Below are 27570 nucleotides of genomic sequence, written 5' to 3'. Positions count from 1 at the left end.
GGAGAGCCCCACACTTTGGGACCCGAAGCAGTGTTCTTCTAGCCATCCAACAAGATATCAGTTATTGCCTAAGTTTTTCAGGTAAGTATTAAATAGCAAATGGAACATATTTTGTCTTGTCTGTATCGATTTACTCTGACGTTACTGAATGTCGTTTGCAAAATGCCAGTGTGTAAGGAACTGTTACGCCACTAACAATCTACCTCATTCAATTAAAGCACAATGGCGTAATTCATTATAAACACAAAGCAAGATCTGAACTGATTCAAAGACTTTTCATTGATGCCACATGAAAAGATTACAGCTAAGCCTTTTATTCCAACTAATAATTTACTATGGCGTCCATTAAACTGGACATTCCAGTATTCTGTCTTCCATTTGCTGCACAATCGGTCCTGTACTGCTAGAAGTAGGAAACAGTCGCCTAAACAGACTTATGATTACCATATGACAAAAAAAACAACAAGAACAAAGATTGCATAAGAAAGTATGGCCATTATAGAAACATTGCTGCCTTCAAGCTGACTTAGAGTTTAAGCTTAGAAAGCTTGTGTGAACTGTATGTGAATTTCCCAGGAAGATAACAATCTGTTGACAAGATTTTTTAATACACAGTATTAAAAGTAGAATGGACTAGAGAAACCTCACTTTGTTGAGACTAACCTTTTTGCTGATGTCACTGACGAAAACAAAGACAAGACAATATTACAATATATAACAATTTCTAAACTTATTCATAATAATTATGACCTATACTCGGCTAATCTCTTGGATGTTCAACAATGCGACAAGATAGTCAGTGAGGCTTCCAGCGCGCAGAGGTACTAACCTTGAACTATTTCTTCCATTCATTTTTCATAAATCCTTGCAGGACCACAGTCAGCTCAAAGTCTGCCCTGGGAAGCATAGGCTATAAAGCTGAATTACTCCAGGAACCAACTCGCATCATATCACTTTAAACTTTCTGCTTTTCATAGGCAAATTCCATTTTATTTGAGCACATCTTAACATGCAAACTCTACAAGGATTCAAGGGAAAGGATTCAAATCCCCACCCATAGAGACGTAAAGCGCAATGCTAGCCACTGAATCATAATGCTGCCTTACATATGAATGGATGAATGAATGAATCTTCCCATCTAGAATCAGTCCAGAATGATGAGCCAGTGTTCTTTAAACTATTCTGAGATACATACACAATCATATAATGTTAATGGCAGGGGTGATTTTCCTGTTGCCCTATGTCAATTGTCAATTTATTAATTTAACAAAGACATTTAACAAAGAATAAAGGTTACATTCATTGTCCAAAACAATGACCTTTAGCTAATAACTAGACCCCCAAAATTGAGGTGGTAGCAGATGACTATTTTAGAGCTTCAATGGAAGCAATAATGAACAAACTCGATAATGTATACAACTATAAATGCCGGTGCACCTTAGTGAATTGTTGATGCATTGCCATTTTGACATATATATCATTCTTAAGAAGACTTCGTTTGCCCTGTTTCACATAGATATCTAGTTCCCGACTACTTTGCATGACTCACTTCTTTCCTGGGAACAGTTTCATGATGTTTGCTAGGTGTGGCCACTCTGCTTTGCAACCACTTAAACATGGTTTTGTTATGTGAAAATAAAGAGTTGGGAAGTGATCGAGAACTCAAAACAATATCTTAAACTGCAGTGAAAACGAAAAACTGCGAAAACCAACCAAATTTATCGTGAATAAGTACCCATAGCGAGAGCCCATCTTGCACACTTTTTCTTTTTTTTCTACCTACGACTGCTAACGCGTTTTACAGTACAGAACTGCTGTTAGCCAACAACACCTGTATTTTTATTGCAGCCAATGAGGATGGAAAGATGAGACCGTAGGCGGGGCTGTGATGCCAGGGGCGGAGACTTCCGTAAAAGCATATCTGACAGTCTCATTGTTCGCAACGAAATCCAGACCAGAAACTGATCGTACTTCAGGGGAGACTGCCGACGGAGGAAAGTTCATTTTTGGAGCGTTACGTACCTGAAGTACACGAAAAATTTCCTTCATTATAAAGGTAATATATCATTTTGATGGAACGAACTACTCATTTAAAATCCGTTTCAGCTCAAAATAATATAATCTAAATGCAGTATCTTTCGACGACTTTTGTAACTATGTACTGTGATCTCGGGGTGGTGTTCGGTCCATTTCAAATGAATTATTGCGTGCAGGCAAGATTTTTCATTTCGTGATAAGACGTGCAAAGCCTTCCTTCCTACAGTGTTTGATCTATTGTGTTTTGTAGTACCTTGCTTGATTTTTTTTTATTTTTACGTTTTATACATTTACGCGTATTCATATGTGAATTATACGTGCTTACACACAGTACCGATTATGTTTTATATATGAACGGTTGGAATAATTGTTCTGCTTTTTTGCATATGATATGACAAGTCACAACGTCTGATAGGGAAAAGGAAGGGTAGGGCACGGTTTAATCTTCATCTCATACGGAGGAAGTTGCACTGGGTATAACAGGCAAACAGTGGAATGTTGCCGTAAAAGCGATATCATGATTTCGTGGAGGCGATGTTGCTTTCAGTATTCGCGATACGCTACTCGCTGGGAAACAGCGGTGAAGAAAAAGGAGATCACATAGGGGTGAATAGCAATATGTCCCTCTGGTTCGCGGAAACAACAGGAAATCCCAAAAGAAAACAATGATAATATTTCTTATGGAAATGTAGATACGTTGTTACCTTTCCAGCTGGCGGTACAACTTATACCCAACGGTACCGGAGTAGTTTGAGTTGACTGGGGTCATTGCGTCTGGCGAATGGAGCAGTGAGGTCACGGCAATAGGGTGGATCAGCCACACCCGTGTGTTACCCCAAGAAAAGGTCAAGTTATCTCGCCGTATAGTTTTATGGCCTGTTTTATTGTGTACTGTGTTTGGTGGTATACGGGCAAACTATGATTTCTGCACATTTTTGTTGAGCAATTCACTGTTTCTTTCATGTCAGATTTGGTTAGATTTTATCATTTTTCAACCAGAAAATGAACTAGGGAGAGGTGGGACTTCTCGGAACGGGCTTATCTCAATTACTCACTGTCTAAAACATGTGTGGGCAACAGCTCCAGCCATACAAGTTTTACATGTATATTAGTGCATGACTTATTTGCTTGTTAAAAAATGTTATAAGTGATTCGTTCTTTAAACACTCAAAGAATTGTCTTTTCCACTCACTTACCTTAGAAAATTCTCAGTATCTGAATAGTTGTGTTGTCTGTTATTACAAATTGGAATATATATGTATATATCACTATATATCATGTGTATAGGCAAATTGGATATTGCAGTTGAGCAGGATTGGTGTTGGTTGACCTGTAGAAGATGTAATGTGCTGATTCTTTCATTGACTCATAACCATTAAAGATTCACATATAGCAAAGCACTAACTGTACTGGTACAGAAATTATTTAAAAATTGCTTGCTACATTAAGGATACATAGGTTTAAGTTAAATCATGTTTAAGTTAATCAAATATATTTGATTGCTAATCCATATTGTATACTACAATGGTAGATTCATTTCTCAATGGGTATTGTTTCTCTAGCATGGTTTTTGGAACATTATGAGAAAAAGGAGGTTATTGCTGGCAAGCTAGGTGCAGGTATGAATCAGCTATGACCTTTTGAAAACAAAACTGATTTCATTGACTTAAAAATAATTGTATCTTTTTGGCTGAGCATATACTAGTGCAAGACTCATTGAATAATTTATGACTTGTGCTTTGGGTTTTCATTTGTTATTTCTTAGTATCATTTTTCCTCTGTCCAGTGCTACAGTACAGTATTGAGCCAGCTAGAACCAATTCCTCGTTGAGGACATTACATTTCAGTTGTTTAACAATGGATTAAATTATAGAAAGATATTCAAATATGCAGCTTTAATATTTTGTCAGATTAGTGCAGTGTGTAGCAGTGTTGCCCTGTTCCTCTGAGGTTGGGGGCTCAAACCACCCCACCCCTCTGTGTGTCAGGAGTTCGCATGTTCTCCACATGTTCTCCCCATGCTGTACAGGTCTCCTTAGACTGTTTTCTTTTCCACCCACAGTCCAAAGACATGCATGTAGAAATCGAACCATCGAATCATGAATTTGCATGTAGTGTGTTACCGCATTTAGTACATTCATGACAACATTCCCGTGTTGGAAACACCTTTAGCATTTTACATTAAATAAAGCTTTAGTCAAAATAATAATAAAAAAAAACTTTGAGTTCATATGCTCACATTCATGCTGCTAGATCGATTGCTTTCAATCGACTAAGTATATGCTTCATAACATGTGCTTTATCAGACCGATGGCTTTGCTATCCATTCATGCACCATCGCAGCCTGATGTAAACACACACAGCTTCGCTCTTGTGCATGTATGCAGCATCCAAACACATTTTAAAATCTTTTTTTTTTTAATCCTTCAGTGTCCCTTGAGATTTATTGAACCTTAATGAAGCCCAGCAGGGGAAACATAGTGTCTAAATCATCTTAATCCAGTCCACAATCTGCTTGCTGTTTGTACAGTATATTTCCTGCATCTCGTTAGGTGGCAGTTAGGCTGGAGTGGCTCCCTAAATGCCCTTATTTTCTCATCATAAGTCGCGATGTCTTTATTCCGTAGCTTTCTGGGTGGCTGTGCCACCTGGCTGGGATATTGTATGTGCTGTTATTTACTGCTCCCTGGTCATTCCCTTTGTAATTCCTACTCTGTTGAAATCCTTGATATTTTTTCCACTGCAGAACACCAAAAGCCATTCAATTAAATCCAATGGTCTATAAATATATTTTACAATGAGCCATCAAAGAAAATGATTTTTCTTTCCATAACTAAATAATAGACATGTAAAAAGGGATATGCTGCACCAATGGAAATGTTTTGGATTCCCATGTTTAATTCCTAATCATTATAAAGATATATAATTTGAACTGTGATGAAGACAGGTGATTGTTATACATGACAACCCAAAACGTTTTTCTCATAAGATAAAATTGTGATTCCTGGAAACCCTATGCTTCACAGCGTCCATCATGACCTCTTTCCCATCTAAACCAAGATTTTATTGAAAATGTTGCAATCCCTGCCCAGCAGCAAATGCTAGACCGGGAGATTCGAATAGGAGATCGCCATTTAGATAGATAATCATTTGCAAATGGTGCTGTTGGTACAGCTTTTCTGTCACATTATATGATTGTGATGGCATTTACTGCTTTACCTCACACTGGATTTCAGCACTGCTCTGTAACTTTGAATAAACAGCAGCATGTCAGTTTTCTCACAGACTTCTGAGTTGCCATGATTGTGATGCAGTGGCTCTGCATGGTTTCATGTCTGGGGCTGCTCTGCTGGATGTAATAAGAATGGATGTTTCCAGTGAATGCTGTTGCCGTGCAGTGAGTCGTGACTTTCTCATTTGAAGGTGTGAACTGTCAGAGCAGTAAATGTGTGTATCAGTACATGTCTGTGGTGAAAGGGTGGTTACTCATAGGTGTTGTCTTTTCTGCAAGAATCTTGCCACCCAAACACACCCAGGTCGCACCCTTACTCATAACTGCAATGGCATGTGAAGTCAGCCATTGAGTATGACCACATATCCTTTGTTTAACATGGAAAAAATAAAAAAACATTCTGAGGGAATATGTGCCTGTATTAATTATATTACATTTTCTAATTGCTGTATTTTCTTTATTCGTTGAAGGGAGTGGCTAAAGCTGGCTGCTGCTAGAGATTTGTAAATAAAGAACCATTCATTTAGTAATTCTAGCTGCTGTATTTCATATTTAAATGAATTGGAATCTACACCAGATTGTTTCACGATTTTCTTTGTGCGTGGAATGGCAGCTGTGTGAGTAGCACTGTTGCCTTTTGCCTCCAGGCCAGGGGTTCAGACTCCCCCCCCCATTCACGGTTCCTCTGGGTGTTCCAGTTTTCCCCTGTAGTTCGAAGACAGGTAGTTAGATGAACTGGCATTTCTAAATGAGCATGTTTTTTATCCTGTGTCCTCGACTGGTGATATTAAGGTTGATGTTTAGAGTTTTTTTTTTCTGCAGCATAGATCAATGGAGCAATTTCATTGATATTTATTATTATTATTTCTGTTGTTGTTTTGTTTTGCAGTTGTATGAATATCCATATTTAAATTACTATTTATGTACTATGCCTTATAATTGCTAGTCTGTGAAACCAGAAATATCCTTAAGGGTTTAAGTGAAAGTCCCCCTTCTCCCATCATGGCAGTACAACTATAAATTTTATATATTTCATTGATATATATATATCCTACACAAATGCAGTATAGTATACAGAGAGTGGCAGCCTGGTTTGTCCTCAGCAGTAATATCAAGTATCAAACCTGGGTCTCAGTTTTCCTGCCTTTTGCCTTCATTTACACGATCCGTGATGTTCTTGTGTCGTCGGCTGTGTAACGACTTGGAAGGGCTGACTGCGGCCTGTGACAGGGCGAGCTCTGACGATATTCTCTTACTGAGTGTTGGAAAGAAAGCAAAGGAGTAACTCTTTAAACCTTGCGATCATCAGAAACTACACAAGAACAAGAAAAATAAAGCTCTCGTTCAGCATGTCAGCTAGTTCTTTCACTGTGGCTGAACTGATATGGTTTCTCCTTTAATCCTTTCCAGTAATCCTGTCAGTAGGAATACATCTTAAAAAGTCTGTATGAATGGTTTGTGTCACTGATGTTAATATTCAAACTATTATAAAAGAAATTAGAAATGAAAGCTTATTTAGGCCGGGAGTTAAACCAGGAATAAAATGTACATAATATATAACTTGTCAGAGTTTGTTTGTGTGTGTGTGTGTGTGTGTGTGTGTGTGTGTGTGTGTGTGTGTGTGTGTGTGTGTGTTCCCATTGCCAGTGGTTCTCAGACCTGTGAGCTGTACAAGATGTACTCCACCTGCAACTAGTGGAAAACAAAGCTGGACCGAAGCTAAAATCCTCGACTTTTCATACCACAACAATTTGTACCAGTCATTACCCCTCCCTCTCCCCAAGGTGGAAAATTGAGTTTCACTAACAGTGATATAACCTAAGCATATAACCGGCTTTCTGTGCCTTACACCAGGCTGAACCACATGTTCTTATGGGTGCAGGTCTCCCTGTATGTCCTACATGTAACACGCCTTTGACTATTAAACACTTTTTTTGTATTTTCCTTCTTTTAACTCCCTTTGGCATATTTTCATTTTCCTGCCTCTTTAACAGGTTTTTAGTGAAGTCAAACCAGAGGCTTTTTAATTTAATTTTATTTTTTAAATATCAGGAACTATTCTTAAACATCTGTCTAATCTTAAAATCTGTTTCGGTTGTTTTGGCTGTTTGTAACAATTTCTAATTGCTTATGACATCTCAACCTTTTTATTTGTTCGATCTGTTTTACTGACAATTTGCTTGCTATGAATTTAGCCCTGGTTACTGGCAAGGCATTAAAAGTCAACATCGGTGTCTAACTCTGTGACTCACAGGTTTTTAACATTTTTGCTTAGTATCTTCTGTTTAATCTTCCAAGTGAAGAGATGTGTGTGGAATTTGCCTCTCGTACTGCTAGTTGTTCAAACAAAAAGAAATTGTATACTGAATTACCTGGGGGGTGCACAAAAGAAACTACACGTCGGTCTATTGAGAAAGCAGGAGAAATGGGAAGCGAAGTGCAAAGATAGTGGTTTTGAAAAATAGTGGTCTGAAATTTACTAAATTATGGATGTCAAGGATACATTATGGAGGAGTCGTGTTCTATATTGCGTGCCCGTCCCTGATATCTCTCCCACTTGTTTGTCGCTTACTGGGACTTCATTAGCTCGTTTAAATATTGCCATTGTACTTGGTCATCGCGGAAGCAGATTCCGATGAAGGTGGGAGGAGTGGGTTGGCTCCTGTTCTCTAATTGCTTGGGAGATACCAAACACTAATGTCCACTTTACATTGGAAGAAGAGCTGAAATGCCTTGGTTGCTTTTTCTTGTAAAAGTGAGTTGAAGTCTTAGGATGTCAGTCCTCTTTTGAAACTAATGCGCTATCCATTTATCAAATTAAGACCAGTGCAACACAACAGTAAACACAAACCTATTACCTTGCCTGTGTGTTCCACTGATCATATTGCATACACTTTGTTACACCCATAAGAAATGCATCTGATATCTAATTTTAGTATGTATTTTTTTTTCTGAATACTAGAACTTTGTCCAGTTTATCACCAGTATATCACTGATATCCCTGCATGCATCAGTTTGATCTGCACCAAATATTTTGCTCTTAACTCCGGAATTGCATGCAGAATCCATGCCTTTTTCTGGAATAGTGAACTTATTCTCGTTTTCCCATTGAACCCGCGTGTTTACCTTTTCACCTACCTAGGCACCAATGAAATATTCATTATGCGGTGCACTGCCTCCAAGCAACAACACACTCGTCTAACCTGTCTTTTAATATGCAAAGGCTAGTGCAGCATGGGCTGGATTGCGTCACTTACTAACTACACTAGTAGTCGTCAACACGGTAATTTGCTCCTATGCTACAGCAAGCTTCATGAAATGGTTTTAAAGTTGTTTTCTTATTTGTTAGCTAATTTTTGCAGCTGCTTTGCCCAAAAGATATGACTGCTTAAAGAATTTGCACTATCACCACTCTTTCTGTTACTCTTCTGTTACATGGTATTATTTAGCAGGATAGTGACTTGTAATGTTCTTTTTTTTGCAGCAGCAGTGTCTTTGATTTTTTTTGACAAATTTTAAACGTTTATGATAATTTTGCACAAAATTTTTTATTTTTTTTTTGTAGCCTACGAGGTTGTTTTAGTAGAATTTTGGAAAACTAATTATTATGGCTGAGGATGACCCAGGAGGTCAGAAATATGTGCAGCCTATGAAATCAAGACAGTCTGTGTCTGCATACTAATAATAGTTCTGTTTGTTTTGACCAATATTTAAACAATGAAATACTTTAGGGAAAAACCAGCTCTGGCCTTTCCGAGGAACCTTGTGGAATCTGGCCTGATGTTAGTCTGACAAGTTCTGAAATTAATTTATATTAATAGAAACATTACCGCAAGGTCAGTACATCCAGTGTAACTGCAGTACGAAAAACATTCATCAACACACTGCCACATACTGCCTTTCTTGGAATTTCAGCAGTGTGATGTATAATTTATCCAGCTAACAATCACCATCCAAGCATCTAGTGTGACAGCCCGACAAAGCATTCACTACAGTTATATTTAAAATATAATAATGTGCAATTATGAAAAAATCAGTCATGGCCGATCAAGGAAATTTTATAAAAGTCTTGTACCCAAATCAAAAAATCTACTTTGTACTAGGTACATGTACTAGGTGCTTGAGAACACTTTTTCTTACCCACATCATACATACCCAGTGTTTTATGTTACTCATAGCATAAGCATTCAGTGTAGTTCTTATATTTTACCTACTTTTATTTCCTTTACTGTTCTTGTATGTACCTATCTGTCAATACATATGTACGCTCGTATGCATTTATGAACTTTGTGTCGACTGATGCGTCATACAACATACATGCGCAGACACACAAATTAGTAAACTACTAGTTAAAAAGCCATGTACAATACTTAGATTTAAGTATACTAATGTGTATTTTAATAATGTATGAGGAATATATTCCGGGTTGTGTTCTCTCTCTATTCACTTCTGTTATTTTCTTATCTAATAGTATTCGGAGTGTAAGAATTCCATTCTGGGTTGCACTTTACACATGGAAATACATTTTGGGACAAAGATCATTGTTCAAGTGATTGGTCAGCATATGTGTGAGCAAATCAGCTTCATTGTGTGTAACAGGATATATGTATGTGTGGTTTTGCATACCTGTCTGTCCGTCTTTCTGTCTGTCTGTGTATATAGTATTTGTTTCATAAACATTAAGGGTGCAGTATTCTTGATAGTTTAACTATTACATTTCCCCTGTTAACCATTTTGCGTATTTGTTTATTTTATTTTTTTTTCCTTCTATGGACTTTGCTCATGCGGAAGTTTGTTTTGGTAATTCAGCCAGTAATGCATCAAGGTCAGCAGCTGACAATGAGATACACAGACCAGCCTCCCCCTCCCCCAATGGTATTCCCCTTTCTGTTCTTTAGTAATCAAGGGAGGGGAGGGGGAGGCAGCCTTAAATAATGCACTGGTGACTCCCGACGAAGCAGGAACTCTTGCCTGGCAATTTGGCTTTTGAGAAATGTCTGTGTGTGTCCATGCTGGCATAATTCCGGTAATTAGACAAATAAACATCACTGTGACTTTAATGGACTGGGTGCATTTGCACGCTGGCTACCGGAGATTGGAATCGCATGGGCAGTTTTTTTGGAAAAACTCGCATTGCTAAACCATTTATTTAAATCACTTTTATTGTGATGAGTACCTGTTTTTTTTTTACTTTGATTTTGCCACTTTGGAACTAAATACCTCTTAAATTAAACAACAGCAAAAGGAGTAATACAAACTGATCCGTGACTAGTTCTTTAAAGTGAAATTTTATTTGCCTCAGTAAAATTATATATGATTGCCCATTAACTGATTTATTTAATCGTTGTGATTTTTAAATGCTTTTTCGTTATTTAATTCAGAACAGGTTCAAAGCATCTCCTTTGAAACACAAATTAATATTTTCCCTCCAACATGCCATGTTGAAGGGGAAAAAGTACTATGTGGGTCAGAAGAAGAATAAATCCTATAAGTAAAATGAGGTTAAGAGTTAAATGAGGCAGACATTGCAGAATGCTTGCTGTGCTGCATGGTTTGTGTTCTTAAGTGGTTTTTCAGCTGCCCCTGAAGCTGTAAGGTGGGAGAGTGGCCCTCTGCCACTTTCCATTCACATCACTGTCTTGGGCTAATAGCTGTTCTTGAGTGAACTGAGAAGTCATGATGTATTTAGCCAGTGTACTCCAGATTCAGGAGGAGCCGAAGACTCGGTGGCAAAAGGGCAGTGAAGCAAGAGACTGAACATTTACCGATGTGTGCTTGGCATCAATGACCTGGTGCTGGTGTGCTGCTGTTTTCAAGGTGATTTAGGGAAAAGAATATCTTGGGTAATTTTTATACTTCCACACGAGGTGAGAATTTTATATTTCCATATTGAAATCACCTATCCAGATCAACTGCAGTACTATCTACGTATTTTCTTTTTAGGAAGTATAGTTACTGTCTGTTACTTCCATTATGGCCAATACTGAATCCCCTAGTAACAAGGTCACATGGCTAACAAGTTTAAAAAAGTAATGTCCTGAAAGATACTCTGTCCAAATAAGTCTGATACAAAGTGAGGACACCATTCTGATTATGTTAGTTGGACACAACTTTAACTGATGTTATACATGTGGTGCATATGTGCATGCAGTATAGAGTATTAGCGGACATCGGTTACTCCCTGAGTGCGATCAGTCGCAGGGTACATATGTGCATGCAGTCATGGAGTATTAGCGGACATCGGTTATCCTAACAGCTCATATCTGTACTGAGTAAGGAAACCAATGAGCTCTGCGGAGAGTATTCATACTCCACACACAAACCCACAAGTTCTGAAGGTATGACACTACAGTACACATTCAAGATGTACGTTTGCAAGCACAAACATAGACATTCATTTTATTTTCTTAAAATTCAGGATGGCTGTCCTGTCCAGGCATAGCTGGCTTATAAGTTTGAGTGGGGTGTCACTCACTGTTGTTTTGTATATTGAGTAGTTGTCAATGTTTAGATATCTTTAATATTTATACAGCATGCAAGAGCATGTTCAATGTGTGGAAGCATTTTTACATTTAAAATAATAGCTTTTAAAATATGGAATCTGAGGGAAAGCTTCATGAAAATTTCGAAAGATGCTTGCGTTTTTAGGTGGTATTCAAGGTAGTATGAGATCTCGTCCATAGTAGAATTCTCAGTAGTGAAACCAGAGAAGCTGGGTCTTCATAGGTATTCATTGGATAATAGGCGTATTCGGGTGTGGCTGTGTCTTGCCTGCCCTGATACTGGAATTGTGTTGATTCATTAAAACCTAAATAACAGTGGGTGTGTGAAAAAATAAGCTTGCCTTCTTGGTCAGTGGTTCGTGAGATATTCTGTCTTGATACAAGTAATCATGGCAGGCCTTTGTCATCACTGGATTAAGACATAGAGGGCTTTTGTTGTGTGTTTAGCATGGTCTGGTAACTGAGGCTGACCAAGTAAAGCCAATGTTTTTCATTCAGAACATCCTGTCCAGAGAAATGAGTGCCTGCTGAAGAATGTCACACCTAGTGTAGAGAGAGCTGCCCAGGAGGCCGCTGCAGTTGGATGCCGTTTTTTATTAGCTGCTGTTAAAGTTATGACTATTATCTTTGAAATTATGAATCTCATTTACAGCAGTCTTTCAAACCAGTTGTCTCATGGGGTTATATAAACTGAGTAGACGGATCTGAACAAAATGTACGGAACTGTGGAGTTACGGACTTTACTTATATTTAATTAGTCATTTAACTGCAGCTGTGTCCAAAAGTAAAGTTCTCATTTCATTTTTAATTCTGTTTCTGAACCAACCAGCTGTTGAAATAGATAAAAGGGGCTATTTGTGATGCTGATGACTATACACACCAACATGAAGGCTAGAATAAGATATTGTATTTTTCTGATTGTTTGCATTGATTGAAATCTTGAACCCAAAGTCAAGCATGCAAGCTCTAACTTCAAACTTGCTGTCATGAAGGAAAATCTGGAAATGGTCCATTTTTAAAGTAAAAAAAAAATACATTAACAAATTCAAGTGGCTCATTTAAACATGATTATTATGTGACTTCAAGGAAATGGTCAAACAAGGGCTATTTGTGTGACTTTTTACTGAAGTCCAATTCCCAAACTGGTGCTTGTTGTGAAGGAACACCTCCATTGCAGTCTGCGATTTTACAGTACTTCTCATGCTGATTGGTTCAGTATACCTCTCCAGACTATAGTACTGAATTATAAGTATTAATGGATCATAACTTGCATTTTATGGAGCCATGTGGTAGCCACTGGCATTTGCTCAAAGATTCTTAAGTAATAACTACTCTTTTGGAGGTACGTTTAAGCATGTACCATAAACCGTAACATTTAGCTGGAATCTCTGGAATTTGTATTGACATGTTTCAACCAGCAAAAAGTGTGTGTGTGTCTGTGTGTAATATATTACATTGATATATACCATATTGGGGAACCCAGAAGCTATAACAAGAAATTCTTTATACAGACTTTTTTGTTTTCATATATTAATTAGGTTTGTATTTCACCCTTTTGACACAAAATGTTGGTAACGTATTTCAATATGTCAAAGAAAATCACAAGGAGCCTTTTAGATCATGAGAACTAAGGAAAAAATGTAAAACTACTTGCGCTTTATCTTACACTTCACTGACACATGAGCTATGAGTCACTTTTGGTTTTTAATTTGCGTGCATTTGTGTTCAGTACTTTTGATAGTATTTAAAAATGAGAAAATACCTACATTTCTGGCACTGGTATTGAACAGAAATTATAATACAGATTTGATTGTGAAATCAGACATTGAGACCCAGGAACTGATTCTTTTTACACTGGTTGCAGGGCCGAAAAATTATGAGAATAAATTATTTCTGCCTCCTGCTGCTGCTGCTGTTGTGTTTGCTGTTGTTTTTGTCGCAATCAAAATATAAACGTTTTACTGACATTCCTTAAGGAAGCTACATGTAGAACATTTAAGAACGTATGTATGTGCACACATACACCTGCGAGACACTCTGATACATATATCTGAAATTACCCTAAAAAATAAGGGTGCAACACACAAATGCATGTGTCAATGTATGCAGAAGCATTTCTAGTCATATTACCTAGCAAACAGGTTTTTCTGGTTTGGTGTTTATCTGCCAAAAACTCCCAAGGAAGGGTATGGTTAATGCAAGCTAGAACTACGTTATCGTAAATGATACGAACATGTCTCCATAGTTTTATACTTTAGGAAAACGCTTTTTCCCCGTGATACATATGATACAAATAAACAGGCTGCAGTTGTTTTTTTTATTGTAAATGTCTTATAGTCTTTTGTTTTGTTTAGTTTCGTTTTGTTTTGTTTTCTTAGTGATCTGTGTAACTTTAAACCTTTGGATTCAGTGCAGTTAGAATTGAATGTCTTTCTTGCGATTATCACAAGACCAAACCTGTTAAATTACAGTATGTTATCTTGAAGGACTTTGTTGCTCTGCATTTATGCTGTCTGATTCAAGATTTAAAATTACACAAAGTGATTTTTCTGTTTTTTTTTTTTTTTTTTTTTATGCTTTTAAAACCAATTTTAATATTTTGCTTACATAGTGTTTGCCGGTATGCATTTGTATTCAGCTAAGTACCTACATGGGGGGGGGGGGGGGGGGGAATAAAAAATTCATTTGTAAATTTTGAGGAAGGATAGGATGAGATGTATGCCTTATTTTTTTATTTTATTTTTTTTTTAAAAGATATTGTCGTTCATCTTTTTTTTTTTTTTGTCCCAAATTCACCGAAGAACTCATACACAGTCAGAATATTAAGGCCAAACAAAAGTGCAGACTCCGTGCTCTGGAGTAGAGCGAGAATGTCAGTGAAACTGGGCACAAACTGAAAATGAAGCACATTTAAAGGAGTGTCAGCATGAGGTATGCAGACTCCTCCACCCTTTGGCCCTCGCCATCCAAGAGATCAGATTACACCACACCCACATCCTGGCCCTGAAGTCGGAAGGGCTGAGAATGTGAAAGGGTGGATAGAGACAATAACCTAACTGTTGGAAAAATGAGATTCGTAAGTGATTTTACAGTTAGCATGGATCAAAAATACCAAAGAACTACTACTGAGAAACTTTGAAGATTGGGAAAATATTAAAAGCTTTGATACATGAATTCCATAGTGTATTGTGCGGGCATATACTTAATTGATGCAATGGGGAAGAGCAGTGGGTGTGTGTGCAGACTCATAGAACTTGCTTTGATCAGAGTTTGAATGATATTTTCTATGTGTGAAGGACATGGGTCAAGTGGCCCCACTTGCAGTATATGTGTGGGCTTTCATAGCAGCAGACATGAAATCACTTAGGACAACTTAAAGGCGCATTCCCGTTTAATTTCTGTCGTGCTTTTACTTCCACTTGAACTGCACACAATTCACCTACATATCACTTATTGTATGATGTCATTTAGAAAAGGAGCGGTTGTTCATTTAGAAATTTTTAAGCATTGTCCACTAATGACATCGATTCTGTCTTCTAGGTAGACGTTAAGACCCATAGGTGAAAATGGCACTGAAGAGTAAGTATTTTATTTAATGCTGTACATAATGCAGCATCAATAGTGGGTGCAGTGTATGGCCCTTAAGCCCAAAAGCTGCCCCAGGGGTCCCAGAAAAATGACTGACCTCATAATCTGATCGCATGCTTCAGACTTTGATGGGATACGTGAAGACCAATTCCTTTTTTATTTCAGTACAAATAGCAAATATAATTATTAAACTTTTCATATGGAAAGGGCACCGCATATATTTCGGTCTCTGTTGTTTTCCTCGTGTTTGCCCATCTGAATTCACCAGTAGTAATTCTTGTGGTATTTAAAATTTTAATGCTTTTTAAAATATATAAATGTATTACTGGCATTGTGTCCAGGGCGTATTCCAGCCTTGGATGGATGGGTAGATGCAATATGCAGATTTTTGGCAGTTGGATTGTTTAAATTCCGTTAATTATTACTCGGGTAACTTTGGGGGAATGCATCATTGTCATATGTTTAAATGATACATTGAACATGCTGTTAAACTCTGAGAACATCCCTTTATTTTATTATCCTTAGTGGGTGAAGCAGAGGGCGCAATGAAGGTAACTGAATGGCAGCAGACGTACTACACTGCAGATTCAGGCATCCAGTCGGGTGCCACCACTGTACGAGGGCTGATGGATGATGACCCCACAGATTATAGCAAGAAGTTCACACTCACCACCACAGTTACTGAGACTCCTGCAGGTAAGATACAAATACAGACAAATACTCAATTGGTATAAGAACTGTTCCTCATCTTAATTACTTTACGCTATGCAATAAGTTAGTGCTTGGCACTGTTATTAGGGGTCCAGTGCTGGTTATTGGTTTGTTATAATGTTTATGCTGGTTGATGGAGTGATAGTATGGCGGCTTGAGGGGTTATACTGTAGCCTCATACTTCTAGGGTAGAGGATTTCGCTTCCATCTCCACTGCGTGGAGTTTGCATGTTGTATGGGTTTCCACTTTCAGTCCAAAAACCTATTCGGATGAATGTTGTGTCTGTGTGTGTCTTAAATTGCCTAAGACAGGCTTCTGCCCCACCCGCACCCTTATACTGGTTAAATAGGTAGAAGAATAGATGGTCGATTCCCGTAACAAGACTTTAGAAGCGCAAAGCAGCTGCTGTTGTATGAATTTAATGAATATTTGATAAGAATAATAATCATAGAGAGTCATGGTAAAGGAAGGAAAGGTGGGACTGTGGCGCACAGGGTATCAGATCCTCTTGATATATGAATATGAACAGCATCTCGGGTTCTTTTAGTCCATGATGAATATTGGTTCAACAGGTGGGTAGGCGTGGCGGTTCAGTGATTAGCTGTGTCACTTTAATCCTCTAGGGTTGGGCGTTTGGGTCCCACCCCCACTATGTACGTGTGTGGAGGTTGTAAGGAGCAAGCAGCCACTCTCCCAGCTACCTTTCTGCAGCAGCGTTTGTCTGTATCAGAATATTAGCCAGTGTTTGAACTTCCCCAATTTCCCAAACCTGCAGATGTGGAGTCCCAGTACGCATTTACACGGGCCCAGAGAGTGCGGGCAGCCATGTACCCGGAGACTATTACAGAGGGGACATCCATCTTGTCCACACAAATTGACGCAGGGCAACAAACCAATGTACAGCGCCTTGCCGAGCCCTCTCAGCTGCTTAAAGCGGCCATTATGCATCTCATCAACTACCAGGACGACGCTGAGCTTGCCACTCGCGCTGTGCCTGAGCTCACAAAGCTGCTGAATGACGACGACCAGGTAAGGAAGGGATCAGGAAGTTCCTTGAATAGTATAAAACTCCTCTTTATAGAGAATGGCTGTAAAATGAAGAGATGTTGTTTTTTTATAAATTCATTCACAAAACTGCATTTCCTTAAGAGCTTTTATGAGCTACACCAAAGTTTAATGTCTTTCCACCATAATTTTATTATTATAAGACTGTGCAAGATAGCAATTAGTAAAATGATGCATTACGTTTCTCCCATCATCTTCTACTCATGGAACATAATCATTGTTCAAAGCAGTTTTGGATACTTGGTTCTGTACTTAGCTTCAGTGGCCAATGGAATACCTTTCCATATTTTAGTTTCTAAATATAGCAGTATTCTGTAGGTCCTGCTATACTATTTCTGTCATTGTATCCACATGTTGCGTATATTTATCTTTTTTGGATTGTGATCTTGGATGTTGGAAATGGATGTTTTAATGCAAAAAATGCCACTTTTTGGGGCAGGTGGTAGTAAACAAGGCAGCCATGATTGTCAACCAGCTGTCGCGCAAGGATGCATCCCGTCGAGTTCTGATGCAGTCGCCACAGATGGTGGCTGCGGTGGTGCGCACCATGCAGAGCACCAATGACATGGAGACTGCCAGGTGCACGGCCAGCATCCTCCACAACCTCTCTCACCAGCGTGAGGGCCTCTTGTCCATTTTCAAGTCTGGAGGCATCCCAGCCCTGGTCCGCATGCTCAGGTGAGACAATCGCTATATATGTGTCACGCCAGCCAGTTAAACTTGCATGACTTTCATTTTGCATCGTTCCTTGTTCCATAAGTCGCTGACTCTTGCAGGTAAAATCGAAGCTTTGTTGAATAAAAGGCGCTAAGAGGTTTACTTTCGTGTATTACAAACTGAAACTTTTTGGGAACTCATCCTGTGTTAGCTTAACTTGGTTATGCATTACAAGTTAAGTGATGATGTCATATAAATTATATTTCCTGGAGTTCATCAGTCTTTGAATAAGCAAAATTCATCAAATGTAATTTTATGCATTAAAGCTGCCCCTGCTAATACATGGTAGCTTTAATGAACATTTCAGTCTTTTTTCAGTTGGCAGTAGCCTGTTCTCAGGGAATGAAATGCCACAGAAGTGCATTCCCGTGCGGGGTTCCCTTAAATTGGCCCATTTTTCTCAGTAACAGCATGCTTATCAGTACACAGTTACATATTTCATCACAAATGAAGCTCATACACAGCAACACCTTTAATTAATGATGTTCATTGTTGCGAGCTGGATTATTTTCATCATATTGCTGACTTCTGCAGATATGTACCATATTGGCCCAAATATGAGATGGTATTTTTTTTCCCCCAAAAAACAACATCTAAAAAAACTGGGGTCATCTTATTTGGACCAATATGGTCCCAGTAATAAATCAGTCAGTTTTTTCTTTTAACATGCGTAGGTAAAACCGTTTGGGAAAGGATGCATCGTTTTAACGCATTTGCTCACACAAACAACAAACATAAAGCAGCATGAACCCATCAGCACCGGCATCCCATCTACCCATTCTGGCCATGGAGGGGACCTTTGCTATGTAGCTCAGCGGCTTTGGACTCTGAGCCTGTGTCTGGAAGATCGTGGGTTTGAATCCTGTGGCAGGCAGAGTAATCAGCTCTTAAACCTAAGCTTACCCTTTGCTCTGACCCCAAGCTTTGTTCTCACGTGTGTGTGTGTGTGTGTGTGTGTGTGTGTGTGTGTGTGTGTGTGTGTGTGTGTGTGTGTGTGTGTGTGTGTGTGCACTTTGAGTCAAATGAAATATATGAAGGTTTTACAGTATCCTATGGGACTTGTTTTAGATAACATTTCCATCCATCCATTTTCCAAACCACTTATCCTTCTGGGTCACGGGGGGTCCAGAGCCTATCCCGGAAGCAATGGGCAACAGTGCTAACCACTGCACCACCATGCCGTCATAGATTACATTTGTATATAGTAATTGTACTTTCTTCAAATGTCTCTTTCTATCAAACCAACGACTTAAAGGTTCTTAAGATAAGATAGATCATTATTGTCACTATTACAAATATAGTGAAAAACAGATTAGCAGCTCTCTGTTTAGCAGCACAAGTTAAAGTATTAAATAGGAGAAATAAGAACAACATAGACAGACATCCTATTACAGTATGAGTGTCTGAGTGCAATGAGTGCAGTATGTTAGTCTGTATAGAAGACTTATATATATAAGGGTAAGCTTAGGTTTAAGAGCTGATTTTACACACACACACACACACACACACACACGTGTGTGTGTGAGAGAGAGCGAGAGACAGAAACATAAAAAAACTGCAATAAACTCATTTTTGTATTGAGGCCCAACAATCGTTCATCTATTTTTAACAATCTCTTACTCCAGGGTGTATAAGGGGCAGGGGACACCCATGGCATCATAATAGTCATTCACCATTGAAGCAGGATATGACAGCATAAATAGTAATTGTAGTAATTTTCGTCTTTTAGTTCTCCCATGGAGCCTGTGCTTTTCTACGCCATTACCACCTTGCACAACTTGCTCCTGCATCAGGAAGGAGCGAAAATGGCAGTAAGGCTGACTGATGGGCTGCAGAGGATGGTGCCCCTCTTGAAGAAGAGCAACCCCAAGTTCCTAGCAATCACCACTGACTGTCTACAGTTACTTTCCTATGGCAACCAGGAGAGTAAGGTAGGTAGAGGAGTGTAATGGGGACAAAGCTGGTTTGCCAGCGAAGCAGTTTAGCATTATTTGGCCTAGTTCATTATTGTGACTTGGCCGTGATGTTCGCTGTACTATCTGGATGGTGCATTTTTCTCAGTGTACTGCTACACCATCAGTGTCTCATTCAGTGCTGACTCTTTATAACTCAGTTGATCATCTTGGCCAATGGTGGTCCAGAGGGTTTGGTGCACATCATGAGGACCTACAATTATGAAAAACTGCTGTGGACCACCAGTCGCGTGCTGAAGGTGCTGTCGGTCTGCCCCAGCAACAAGCCTGCAATCGTGGAGGCTGGTAAGTATAATAATGGTCTTGGAGACTGTAGGGGCAGCTCCACCATGGAAAATGCAGGCGCTCCCCGTGTTACGATGGTCTGTGTTACGATATTTCTACTTTACGATGAGTATGATTATGCAATAAATTACATGATATTCAACACTTGATTATAAAGTAGGCTTTGTATTAATAATTTTGCCCAGCTGTGGGTTAATGAAAGTGTTCTAAGCATGTTTAAGGTAGGCTAGGCTATGATGTTTCATAGGCTAAGTGTACTGTATTAAAATGCATTTTCGCCTTACAGTAGGTATATCGGAATGTAACCCCATCGTAACCCAGGGAGCGTCTGTATGAGTATTACCTCTTTGTAATTACAGCAATAAAGAATATTTATTCTTTTTTAGCATGCACCTAAGTTAGCAACTTTAAGAAAATGTATTTGTTGTGCAACCTTTTCTCTCTCACTTCCTTTCAGGTGGAATGCAGGCTCTGGGAAAACACCTGAATGGATCAAGTCCACGTCTCATGCAGAACTGTATGTGGACTCTGCGCAATCTGTCTGATGCTGCCACCAAGCAGGTTCGCTAATCAACTCTATTATGCTTCCGAATAATATTGATATAATGTGCATACAGTCAAACTTCGGATTGCGAGTAACTTGGTTTGCGAGTATTTTGCAAGGTGAGCAAAAGTTTGTAATAAATTTTAACTTGATAAATGAGCGAGGTCTTGCAGTACGATTATTACGTAAACGCTTTGTCTGCCTAGCGTCACGTAACTGAGCCTATGGTTCTTCTCTCTCTCACGCTGTGGGATTGTGGATAATTGTTTCCCATGCTCGGCCCCAGTTGGCATGCCCCACTCGTATAGTCAAAATTTAGTAGAAAAGCACCACCTGAATAAGGCCGTACCAGTACGAGCGATGAATCTGTTTAACGACAATGCAATTCCCACATTTCCGTTAAATCGAAGAGGAGTCAAAAGCGACTAATTGGATAAGTTCCTTGTTAAAGCTGCACAAAAAGAGAAAAGATTCCAGTGAGCCAACAGATAGCAGTGATTCCGTTAGTTATAGTGAAAATCATCCTACAAAATAACCCTCCCAGTCTCTTCTCTCTCGTCTCCCTCACACCATCCATGATTCTTTTCAAAGGTAAAGTGCAGGTTAATTTGTTTTATGTATTTTTGCTTTATATTTTGTATTAATCATTTTCTTATGAATATTTTTGGGTTGTGGGACGAATCATCCGAGTTTACATTATTTCTAATGGGAAAATTTGCTTTGATATATGAGTGCTTTGGATTACGAGCATGCTTCCGGAACGAATTATGCTCGCAATCCGAGGTTTTACTGTATATGTGTGTGTGTGTATATATACTGCTTAATGAATAGAATTGTTCTGAGAGCGTTTCTGATCTGAAGGTTTAAAAACTTTTTTTTCATATTAGTTTTGTATATTGGTACTTTTACTGACTTTTATCTATGCTCCACTTGCTATTAAACTCTTTCATGAACCCAAATCTTTTTGCTCCTCCTGTTTCCTTCTGCTGCCCCTGAGATGCATGTCGTGCCAACTGTCAATGTCACCCTTTGTGCAGGATGGTCTGGACGGGCTGCTGCAGGTGCTGGTAGGACTGCTGGGATCAGATGATATCAATATGCTGACATGCGCGACAGGCACCCTTTCCAACCTGACCTGCAACAACGCCCGCAACAAGACACTGGTCACCCAGTGCAATGGGGTTGAATCGCTGATCCATGCTCTGCTGCGAGCCAGTGATAAGGAGGATGTGGCAGAGCCTGCCGTCTGTGCTCTTCGTCATCTCACTAGCCGACACCCCGATGCAGATTTAGCCCAGAATGCTGTGCGTCAGCACTATGGCATCCCTGCTATTGTCAAACTGCTCAACCAGCCTTACTGGCCTGTCATCAAGGTAAAATGGAAATGTATACATGCATCTGTGTCTGGGTCCGATAGCCTATTTATGTCTTTGTTTGTATGTCAGGCAAATAATTGCCTCTAAATGTACCTTAGAGTATGACTGTGTGTTGTGAATATGTTCACATGACCCTGACTAGAATAACTGCTTAGAAGATGGCTGAACATCTGCATCTCATTTGTGTCTTTTCCTTTTGCTAAAGGATTCTAAAATGTCTGGGGCTAAAATCAAAGGTGGGTAGTTCAGATCCCGAGAGTAAATGTCCAGACCAAGATTTTGTTTCAACCAACCTCAGTACTCTGTGACTGTGACTCCTTATACTCAACTGGTTTGTTGAAGCAAAATCTTGGTCTGGACTTTTACTCTCTGGACCTGAATTACCCCCCTCTGGCTAAAATACTATTAGTCTGTTAGTACTGCTTTTTGCATTGAATGTTTTTGGTTGAATATTTGAATACAGTACTCAGACAAAATGTACTTATTGTGATACTCTCTGCCAAAGGCTACTGTTGGTCTGATCCGCAACTTAGCATTGTGCCCAGAAAACCAGGCGCCTCTGAGGGATGCGGGTACTATTCCCCGACTGGTAAACCTGCTACAGAAAGCCCATCAGGATGCTCAGAGACATGCAACTTCCAGCTCTCAGCAGACCTATCAGGTCAGTCAAAATTTAGCTTCACATGACATGATCATAATTATTTTCACCTCTGTCTCTTGTACCGTCTGGTATAACATTGCCATAAGTTCAATTTTTTTCAAGTTACTTCTTTAAGCTTATATTAGTTAATGCAAGGCTGGTAACTGATATTTAGTAAATGAACACTTGCTAGGAAGTACACCCGCCTTTCCTTTTGCATCACATGCCGTGCAACAGTGCTTAGGCAGAATTAATCAGCTCAACTTTGTGGTCCTTTTCTGACAGGATGGTGTTAGAATGGAGGAAATAGTTGAAGGTTGCACGGGTGCCTTACACATTCTGGCCCGGGATCCTAACAACAGGAATGACATTGCAAACCTGCAGACTATTCCTCTGTTTGTACAGGTAACACGCAGTAACAATAGTTTTCACATTTGTGTTGCTTTTGTTGCATAGTGCTGTGCAAAAGTCTTAGGTTGCCAGAGAAAATCATGCTTAAGATCTGTATATGGGCAGTAAACAGCCTAAGACTTCTGCATAGTTTGCATGTCTGTGCATGCGTGTGTGTGCATGCATGCGTGTGTGTGTGCCTGTGTGTGTGTGCGTTCTTACTAGGCTATTTCAGCCACAGTAATACACTGTGCTTTCCATTCTCTGTGCCCCAGCTGCTGTACTCTCCTGTTGAGAACATAAAGAGGGTGGCTGCCGGCGTTCTCTGCGAGCTCTCTCTGGATAAGCATTATGCCGAACTGATCGACGCTGAAGGGGCCTCTGCCCCACTGATGGAGCTGCTGCACTCCAACAATGAGGGCATTGGTATGGGGGCGGGGCTTCAAAAAATGTCATCCAATAACACAGAAGGGAGAAAATGGGATGTCATAGTGCCTTTAAAAAACGAGTGTATAATAAAAGCAATGTCCAAACGTGGTAGAGAGAGAGAAGAAGCTTCATAAGCTGAGAAACATCTCTCTGTGACCAGTTCTTCCCAGTCATCCACTAGAGCAGGGGTGGGCAACCTGATCCATGGAGAGCCGGTGTGGGTGCTGGTTTTTGGGGTGACCTCTCAGTCAGCCAATTACAGTGGGTCCCCAGAATTGGAGTTGAGAATCACTGTTTTATTATTGGCTGTTTGGAAGGTCAACCCAAAAACCTGCACCCACACTGGCCCTCTTTGGAACAGTTTGCCCACCCCTGCTCTAGAACTTCCTGTGTTCTGGACTTAATGTTTAGTTTGGTTCCCTGGTTTTAAATGTTTAAGTGGTAAGGGAAAATTACAGCAGATTCAGTGAATAAAACACAAACTCTTTAGGTGTGCTGAATGTTGACCCAGTTGTTCTGAAATTTGCCCCCCTCATCTAGCGACGTACGCTGCCGCTGTCCTTTACCGCATTTCTGAGGACAAGACTGCAGACTACAGGAAGCGTATTTCAGTAGAACTGACACACTCCCTGTTCAAGCATGACCCTGCTGCCTGGGAGATGGTAAGTGTACTTGAACCATGGATCCTGTAATACTGAAGCATTTATAATGACACTGCACTAGTGCTCTTCTCGATATATTGTAGTAAAATAGTATTAAGGATATTCTTAAATTTCAAGGCATCTATACACGGGTGTCTATAATGACTCGTGCTAAGTTTGTTATGCTGGACGTACCCCTCAGACAGGCTGCCAGTCAATCACAACATTGATATGGGGGGGATATCTGTGTTTCACTGTCTTATTTTAAAGTTACACTTCTTCGTCCACAGGCCCACAATGCCATACCTATGGATGCTGGCTATTTAGCAGATGGTGAGTTTCAAGTAAAGCGAGTATTCCAGTGTATCGGATATTGATAGCAAAATCCAGAATGCATCAGGCGTCTGTCTAACTTGCATATGTTTATGTACAAATAATGTGTTTATTGTGGTTATTTTGGAAATGGAGAGTTTGGAAGTTATCTTCACATTCTTGAATATTTCCCATCATCCTGCTCCAACACACACTTCTCATTAACATTTAATGTTAAGCATGCGGCTTATTGTTAGACATGACCCAGTCAGAAAGGTGAATAGAAGTGCGATTTCTTCAAGGGGAAACAAGTGAAAGCATCCAGCCATCAGAGTCAAACTTATAAAAACTCACTTTGAATGACTTTTGGGCACCAGTACGTTTTTCCTGCTGCTAAATGCTAATACTACAGATATTTCAACTCCCAAGTATTTCTAGATAAATAATGCAGAAAGCACATTATTTAGTAAATTGTTTCATTCACTATAATAATGGTTACATAATGACTGTGGTTTCTGGGTGTATAAATAAGGAAGTTACATTGTGCTATATTCTAGATTGTCATTATTTTCAATATGATTCTAACTAAGAACAAAATTTGTCATGTTGAAAAGGCTGTCAATATCAGTATTAAAATCCATTTTTTATAAAGTGTATGGAATCTAATTACACATGGCAAATGGGCTATGGATGTAAACAATTTTTGTTTGGGGTAGAATTTAGGTGGTGGCTGTGATTTTTACACCACTGCACTGGCGTACAATTACAGTAGGCATCTAATACTGGTGTGTAACTATATTAGTTGGTAACATAAGTGATAAAGATAGAGACCAAGTAAATGAAAATTGCATGAAATTCTGCAGTTTAGAATCATGTGATTACAATTACAGCAGATTTATTCAATGTTTCACAAGAAGTATCAAACATTGAGACATACTTGGCCACAAATCAATTAACGAGAGATTTTTCTGGTTCAGCCTTGCACTGTATTCTTCCTGAAATAGCCCAAGTGACTCTGGGATGGGTGGATGGATGGGTGGATGGATGGATGGGTGGATGGACGTGACTTTGAGATGGATGTTTGAATTCAAAGCAGCAGCATTAAGTTCAGCTTTTGGTTCAGATGGGAAATAAACCTAGAAACCTTGCTGATGAAAACACTGTGCTGATAGTAGGCTTGGGCAGTATCTAATTTTTCATATCATTATACCATCCAGACATTTAAAGCGCAGTATACGGTATTTTGGTCTCACACAGAAACATGTTTGTCTTAATAAAGTTGATCAAACGGAATGCATTTTTCAAGGCATGTTGATGTGTATTGTACAGAAATGCCACCTGACCAGTATCTGTTTGCTGTAGAAACTGACATGGCCTACCCTTATGCGTACGGTGCTGAGGATATGCACCCAGACAGAGACGGCCTAGAAGACTACCCCACCAGCATGGCTTATGACACCATGCACAGACAAGCCTATGCTGATCACTACTAATACAGGTCTAAGTGAGTATCGCACTAAGGAACATGCTGTTCACTGCTGCACACGCTGAAGACTGGTTATGTAATGAATGTGTTTATTGTGATTGGGGAATCCGTATACATGGAACACCAGCCTTAGAGCCTGTATGACAATGCCGGATTTCTTGCTTAGCTGCATAAGTTGTCAGATTTAAAGTGCCCCAGTTTAAATGGACTTTATCTTCATTCACTTACAATTAGGCCAAACTGCCTTAAAACTGAGAAGTTATCTGACCAAGCAGGAAATCCTGCTTTGTGATACAGCACCCTAGTCTATATAACTCCCTAATTCTCTATAAAATGCGGATAACAACACTATTGCTGTCATATCTGCTGTTTATTTTCAGACGTGCATGGGACAGGCATGACGGACACAGATAGGGTGGAAGGTCATGAGGATATTCTCATCTAAAGTCAGTCTGCGGAGGAAGGGCAATCAGAGACTATAAATGAACAAACGTTCTTGAGGGGATTCAATACACTGAAATGTTGACTAACGTTCTTAAATTCATTGCTTCACTACTGATAACACTAGTAACATTTTGTTAGTTTTCCTTTTATAAACATTTTAAGTTTCTTGTATACATTTTTTTATTGATCATATATATTATATATTTTTAGAAAGATGCTCTCTAAAGCACAGCTTATTGGGTGCAGTGTTGGTGTGTTTATTTCTAAATAACACCAACAAGTGTTAGTGACTTGTTTTCTTTTTTTGTAAAAAGAGGAAGAAATCAGATTATTGAAACTTAAGACTGGCTCTGAAATCTTTAGTGATCAGCTTGTTGACTGAGACTTCAGCTGAAAACAACTGAAAAATACACTGGAATCACAATCCTTTATATGTTCCATAGCCTTTTTCCTTTTGCTTTGTAATGTATAGACTTCCTTATTACTGATATTTAGCATATTTTAATAGATTCTCTTATTAATATTGCTATTTTTTTAATCCAAATGGTGTGCATTGTTTAAGGGGACTTAAAGGATATGGGGAGAATGTATGGCAAAATATGCCAAAGATTTTATTTTGTGAAGATAATCATGATATATTTTTTTTTAGTCTGAAAACTTTGAAAGAACATTTTTAGACTTTTGTTTTCAGCCTTTCTCAGTGGCACTGCTGTTTTCACTCCTGTGTTCACATTTAAGAACTGTTTGTTGTAACTATGTATCTTATTGTTAACATAAGAAATATGTATGTAATGCTTAACCAAAATCCAAGATATTAAGATCAGCTACACATCCTTAATTACTGAAGTCCCGAAAAGGTTATATTGAAAGAACAGTAATTTTTGTTTAGAAATATTCTCAGTAAAAAAAACAAACACCCACAGATTGTGCTTTAATTGTTGGTTATTACTTTTGTTTTAGAAACTTGCAGATGGTAAACAGATTAATCTCCAGTAACTGTTTCTCATTACCATCTTAACTTTTCATTTAAGATTTGTTTCAATTTTCATAAAATGGTACATAAAGAAAAATAAACTTTATAGAAAAAAACCAGACTTTTTAATATATTTTTAAATTCCATTGTTTGTTTGTTTTTTTTTACGTTGTAGGAGTCGGACAAATATTATTCATAACTTTTGAAATAAGAATGTATACCA

General features: G+C 38.9%; 1 protein-coding gene across 1 annotated transcript; it reads left to right on the top strand.

Moving 5' to 3' along the window:
- Positions 1-1903: 1903 nt before the first annotated feature.
- LOC125742779 (junction plakoglobin-like) lies at positions 1904-27296 on the top strand. The gene is made up of 16 exons (XM_049015117.1): positions 1904-2056; positions 15313-15351; positions 15886-16056; positions 16848-17101; positions 17577-17815; positions 19584-19785; positions 19968-20112; positions 20570-20673; positions 21694-22029; positions 22538-22693; positions 22958-23077; positions 23338-23488; positions 24032-24153; positions 24423-24465; positions 25807-25948; positions 26311-27296. The coding sequence occupies exons 2-15, from the start codon at positions 15339-15341 to the stop codon at positions 25935-25937; spliced, it is 2187 nt and encodes a 728-aa protein (XP_048871074.1). The 5' UTR covers positions 1904-2056; positions 15313-15338; the 3' UTR covers positions 25938-25948; positions 26311-27296.
- The last annotated feature ends 274 nt before the right edge of the window (positions 27297-27570 follow it).

Source organism: Brienomyrus brachyistius, chromosome 5 (genome assembly GCF_023856365.1).
Source record: "Brienomyrus brachyistius isolate T26 chromosome 5, BBRACH_0.4, whole genome shotgun sequence".
Lineage (NCBI taxonomy): Eukaryota > Metazoa > Chordata > Actinopteri > Osteoglossiformes > Mormyridae > Brienomyrus > Brienomyrus brachyistius.
This window is presented reverse-complemented; position numbering and strand designations above follow the sequence as displayed.